This window comes from Rhinichthys klamathensis, unplaced genomic scaffold (assembly GCF_029890125.1).
Source record: "Rhinichthys klamathensis goyatoka isolate OS25496 unplaced genomic scaffold, OSU_Roscu_1.1 h1tg000453l_1, whole genome shotgun sequence".
NCBI lineage: Eukaryota > Metazoa > Chordata > Actinopteri > Cypriniformes > Leuciscidae > Rhinichthys > Rhinichthys klamathensis.
The window spans coordinates 219008-225644 of NW_026606945.1; the positions used below are offsets into that span (position 1 = coordinate 219008).

At 41.1% G+C, this 6637-nt stretch overlaps 1 protein-coding gene across 1 annotated transcript; it reads right to left on the reverse strand.

Annotated features, from left to right (window-relative positions):
- Positions 1–1075: 1075 nt before the first annotated feature.
- Positions 1076–2726, reverse strand: rho (rhodopsin). The gene has a single exon (XM_056236583.1). It carries the CDS (start codon positions 2614–2616, stop codon positions 1558–1560), a length of 1059 nt encoding a protein of 352 aa, XP_056092558.1. The 5' UTR covers positions 2617–2726; the 3' UTR covers positions 1076–1557.
- Between the last annotated feature and the right edge of the window lie 3911 nt (positions 2727–6637).

Consider the following 6637-nt stretch of genomic DNA (forward strand, 5'->3'; position numbering starts at 1 on the left):
AAAATTCTGTATCAAATTTATAGGCAAGACAAGTAGTTTGTTTGGGCATGGTTTGTAGGGAAATTACAAACCTGCGCACACATATTCAAACGAATATAACTATAGAATCAATTTTTAATGCGCATGTGAACGCCATCAGGTCACAGGTTCGCATTTAAAGTCTGTTTAGAGAGAACGCCGTCGTCTTAGTGGCCCCTAATGTAATAACAAATGATAATTTTGCTGGAAGTGAATCAATCAATACCAACTTTAGCCGGAAATAACATTATTCAAAATCGCTATAAAGCCAAAACAATCTCTGTTACCGTAAATTGTATGTTCATCTCTGTAAAGCTGCTTTGAAACAATCTCCATTGTTAAAAGCGCTATATAAATGAAGATGACTTGACTTTTTGTTCGCGTTTGTAGTTCTAATCGAATCCTCGTCCCGTGTGTAATGGGTTGTGGGCCGTTAGAGTGAGCACGGATTTGCACTTCGGATTCCAACCAGGAAAATTAGACCGTCCGGGTATCTTTGAAATGCTAATTTTCAACATACTACGATTTGGACACACTAATTCTAATTTGGAATACTATATCGGACAGATAGTATGCATTTTCATTTTCTCTTGTCAAACTTGTTTAATACATGATTTATATACTTTCGACTACCGAAGAGTTCAGTTCAAAGTTGTGGTGCGAGGCTGTGTTCCTATTTAAACAGATGCCAGTGAAAGGCCAACTATACATAATCATTATCTATTTTCACCACTCTGACCTCGAGCTGGATTAACACGTCAGCTCTGATCCTACCTAATTCATCCATACATATCTGTCAAATCATCCTTCATAAAGCCTTTAATCCAAGGTGACAGTGAGGCTCGCCACTGTCTTAAACTTGCATTGAATAACATATTGAGCCTGTTATGATATCCATAATTATGGTGCTCTAAATTGTATGTATAGGAATGTGTGTACAATTCTAACTCTTGTAGAATGTACAACGTATTAATTCTGAAACTTTGCAGTATTGTACTGAGTACTGTTCTCACAGCCTTCCTTTACAGCGGTAGGAATATATACATCACATTAAAGCTCTCATCAGAAATCTTGTTTATTCAGTTTAAAATACTATTTTGACATTTCATTACCATCACAGCTCAATCAACACATAAACAGAGCGATTTCATTTGCAAAGTGCTTTTTATTGTTACGTTGCCTTGAATACATGCCTCTACAATCACAACAAAGCCAGTATAAGGAGTCCAGCAGTAAGAGTTGATATATTTTTTCCTTTTGCTGCATTTTAGGAAGAAAAACAAAAAGAATCTTATGCACCGTTACGCTGGACTCGCTGGATGTACTGAAACTGGGACATGGTCTGTCCTCTCTCAGAACTGTCTTTTGGTTGAACCAATTGGGTTTTGTAAAAATACAAAAAGGAAAACTGACAGACGATTTTTTCTGCAAGTGGTAGCGGTCGCTCGTTTCCCTGGGCTGAGCGCTCCGTGGTCTCTGAGTGGGTTGCCGTCGAAGCCCAGTGCATGTCGCTGCTCGTCGTGCGTCACGTCCGGGTGTTTATGCTGGGGACACGGACGACACGGAGGAAGCCTCGGTCTTGGATGCAGTGGTGGAGGCGCCCTCTTCCTCCTCGAAGGGGTTCTTGCCGCAGCACAGGGTGGTGATCATGCAGTGGCGGAACTGCTTGTTCAAGCAGATGTAGATGAGCGGGTTGTACACAGCAGAGGTCTTGGCAAAGAAGGCTGGTATTGTCATGAAGACCGGCCCGAATTCGGTTCCCTTGTGGGTGAAGATGTACCAGGCCACGCTGGCATAGGGGAGCCAACAAACCAGGTAGGCGAAGCCCATGAGGATGACCATGCGGGTGACCTCGCGCTCGGCCCTCTGCGTGGTCTCGGACTCCTGCTGCTGGGCAGCGGCTTCTTTCACAGTGCAGACCAGACGCCCGTAGCAGAAGAAGATGATACAGAACGGGATGAGGGCGTGGACAAGGAACATGTAGATGACGAAGGACTCGTTGTTGTAGCCCTCGGCACGGGTGTAGTAGTCGACTCCGCATGAGCACTGCATGCCCTCGGGGATGTAGCGGGACCAGCCGACCAGGGGAGGCACAGCGCAGGAGCTGGCCATGACCCACGTGAAGACCACACCCATGATGGCGTGGTCCTCTCCGAAGCGGAAGTTGGCGATGGGCTTGCAGACGACCAGCCACCGCTCGATGGCCAGCGTGACAATGGACCAAAGCGCTATTTCACCACCCAGGGTTGCGAAGAAGCCTTCGATGTTGCAGCCGAGGCGTCCCAACACGAAGTAGCCATGCATCGAGGTGTAAATCGTTGTGGTGAAGCCGCCGAACACCATGAAGAGATCGGCGACGGCGAGGTTCAGCAGAATGTAGTTGAGGGGTGTGCGCAGCTTCTTGTGCTCGAGGGTGACATACAGAGTGAGGAAATTGACGGGGAAGCCGGTGAGAATGAGGAAGAACATGTAAGCGGCCAGGCAGGCGTATGCCCATGGTGCCACCAGGTAGTACTGGGGATATTCGTACGGGCTCCTAACAACGCCGGTGGCATTGGACATAGGCACGTAGAATGCCGGTCCCTCTGTACCGTTCATGGCTGCGGTTGGATGTTGTGCTCAGCCCCTTCTGCGGTAGTCTTTGGATGACTTGGCAGGAATGTAGAGAAACGAGGCAGGACCGTGCTACGACTGGTTGGGGCGTCCATGCACCCCGCTTTATAGAGACTCGCGCGGGATTAGCTGATGTTTCCAGGCTGTCAGCACCAGTCTATTTAGGCCAGAGCTAATAAAATAATCCCTGGCATCATTGCACTGCATATCTGGCAACTTATCAAGTTATTAAGGTTGTACCTGACCAGCAGGTAAGCAGTAATAAAAAAGGTAACAGTTTAGTTTAAGGTCCATTTCTCACTATGAATTGAGTTGCTTACAATCATGCATATTACTGGAATATTAGCTGATTATTAGTACTTATAAAGCACATATTAATGCTTTATTCTGCATGACCATATTCTACATCCCTTTAACGGTAACACTTTAGAATACTGTTCCGTCATTAATGAACAACTACACAGGAACAAATGAGTAACGCACTATTCACAGTCTAGGAACTGCTATTAACTAACACGAAACTCTGATTAATGAGTTAGTAAGTAAGAGCGCTCAGCTGAATGTGGTAGTTCACTATTAGCTAATCAGGAACTACTATTTTGTTCATACCACCCAGAGAACTACTATATACAGGTTCATAATTAACATGAATAATGCATAATTTATAATAAAAGGTAATTGTAACCCTATGACTCAAGTGTTACTACATCCCTCTAAAGGAACTACTAATTATTTGGATCAGTATCTAAAGTGAAAAACATGATAACTACCTAATATTGACTGAAGTCATTGCTTCCGATGGATTTGGTAACACTTCACTCATTACTAGTGTGTTCCCATGATCTGTAGTTTAGATACTGATCCAAATTATTAGTAGATCCTTTAGAGGGATGTAGTAACACTTGAGTCATTCCTAATGGGTTACCATTACTTTATATTATATATTATGCATTATTAATATTATTTATGAACCCATATATAGTAGTTCTTAGTAATCTTAAAAATAGTAGTTTCTGATTGAATAGTGAACTACCTCCTTTAACTGAGCGCTCTTACTTACTAACTCATTAATCAGAGAAATAATTTGTTAGTTAATAGTAGTTACTAGACTGTTAATAGTGCGTTACTCATTTGCTCCTGTGTAGTTATTCATTAATGGAGGAACAGTATTCTAAAGTGTTACCTTTAACCAATAACTAAACTTAAATACCTTACTAACTATTGATAAGCAGTAATTCGAAGTTTATTGAGGCAATTGTTAGTAGTTAGTAGTTAGTTAATAGTGAGAATTGGACCATAATCAAAAGCCCAAAAAAGCTGGCCCTGTTGGGTTGCACCTTGTAAGCAACAATGTAGAGGCCCCGAATCGTATTTGGACACTTAAAAATACATGAATAATTCCAACAAACAAAATAGTTTGACAACAGACAACTAAATATCAAACCAAGGGGTAGTTTTGAAGATAGCACAAGCACATTTTAATCAAAACATTTGGCAAAAGGAAGTGTGTTTGGTTTGAAATGATACAATATGCAACATATTCAAAATTAAGACACTTTCTTGTTATCAAACCACAAAACGTTCACTGTTACTGTCATTACGTGTGGTGCATTAGTACTAACAAGTTATACTGGGTTAATGTGAGGTAAATTACTGAACCCAGGAGAACCAAAGAAAAGTAAAGTGCAGAGGTCGAGTTTGAACTCTACAAGATCCTTACCAATACTATTGCGGAATATATTGGTCTTGATAAGTTGTTTTTGTTTTGGCTAGTTGGTGTTTCCTGGGAAGTGGACTCGTGACCTTGGGGATATTAGTGCGAGAATACTTGTTGTAAAGCGTATTTGTATTTTGTGTGGTGTCAGGTGGACTACGTTACCCTTGGCACTTTGAAATGCCTGGGTAGACATGCTCAAGGCTCAGCATATTCACACAGGTGGGTGTTATGAAGAGGATTTATGGATTACAGGAGAGTTACTCTACAATGAGAAGCCTTAAGCACATTAGCTGTTCACTAGTCAGTCTTCAATCCACACTGCATTGGCTGCAGGGCAAAGAGGGAAAGGGGAATTGTTTCTAATTGGTCAGTATAGTCTCTATCAGCATTATGTGCAATAATTTACAAATATTTCAACATAAAACATTCACACAATCTGAAGTACACTATATGAACAAAAACATTTTGTCAGTAAATTTAGTGTCTGCATTTTGCGAGTTCAGTTTAGATTTCACACGCTTTGCAAGTTTGAAATGTCCCAGTAAAAATTAATCTATTTAAAATTAAATCATTAATTTTCAGGCCATCATATCAGTAAGTATATGTCGGAAAGCAGTTCACGAAAGCACAACTTTTTGCACAACTCGTTTTCAAATTGAATTGAACCTATCTATTTAATACTATGGGAAACTGTCACATATGACACGGTTTTCCCTACTCAATATATTATAGTAGTTTTATGTATTTTGGAGGTTTAATAGGTGTACATGTTGTCTTGGCCATTTTACTCCTCTGATCTGTTTTAATGTGTGTATGTCTTTAAGTGAAACTGGGTCTGCCTGTCATGTGATGGGCTCTCCTGTCCAGAACCATCTTCGGTCCATCACTTCTGTGGATCGTATATACACACCGGTGGACAGGGTCGGCGCCAGCGCATACGGGACACCTCATTAAAATAATAATAACACTTCAGTAAACCTAGTTTTTGGCAAAGATTAAGCATTGCACTCTATAATAACCATCACGCCATCATACTACCCGGCACTAAAGAGCAAAGCTACACATTAAGCACTCTCGTAAATAATAATGACCAGCACTGGCCACATATCAGTGACAAAGACAAAAAAGCAAAAAGACATCTTACCTTTAGAAAAGCTCCAGGCGACGAGTGGTCGTGTTTCAGAAATATTTCTTTCCATCCGTTACGTTATTTCTCTGTGAGGTAGAAAGGAGCCTAACCAGTGTGGTTCTTCTGGTGACCGTAAACAGCTTGTTGAGCACAGAAAAGTTCTCACACACAGCCATAGTGATTGTGACAGCGAGTGTAAGTGCCGATAAAACACTGGCCATGGCTTCAAGTAGTTTGTGTGGTTGAGAGAGAAGGCATCCTCTGCTGGCTTTCTGTTTTGATTCTGGAGATATATTGCTGTGCAACGATGCACTCCTTTTCCACAATGCTAGACTTTGTTAAATCCATGATGAGCTTTATGGACTTTACATCTTAAAAGTCTTATTTTCTGGGCCAACTTTGAATTATGTTCACTGAACCACACTTACATTTCACCAAGAATATGATCCAAAGCAGTGAAGTACAGTCGGTGTAGCTCCAATTTATCATTGATGTTGGCAGTTGTTTCTTCAACTACATACTCACTCAGGGTCTTATTTACCTGTCAACCCTGTTTTGCTGGGACAGGTGTATCTGTCGTGTCCCAGAGAATGCAGAATTCATCTTCACTGCGGAGATGAACACACTCATGCTACACAAGATTCATGCCAGGTCTTCATTAACGGTCTGTATCCTCTCCTTGCGTTTTAATTAGAGGTTGTGTTAACTGAAAAGTCTTCTGTCATTTCCGAATAGCAAAACATTGAAGAATAATTAAAAATGCTGTTAGTTATTTAGACAGAAATTGAAAACACACAAACAAAAAACAGGCTATGCAAACCCACGTCAAAATACATTTTACATGGCTCCTGTCTTTAGTCTAACTCTTGTGCCAGGTTTCACAGATAGAGTTTAGATTAACCCAGGATTAGGCCTTAGTTCAAGTAGGACATTTAAGTAGCTTTTATAAACATGCCTATAAAAAAACAGAACTGGTGTGCAAAACAATGGCACTGACATGCTTTCAGTCAAACATGCATTTGTCTGTGACTAGCAGCTTAACCCTTGTCTGTGAAACCAGGGGTGGATGTTTTAACATTTAATGTTTTAGTGCATGCACACACTCAAAAATAGTTTAGCCCATTTTTACGCATTTGAATTTCATAACAAAATTCAATCAA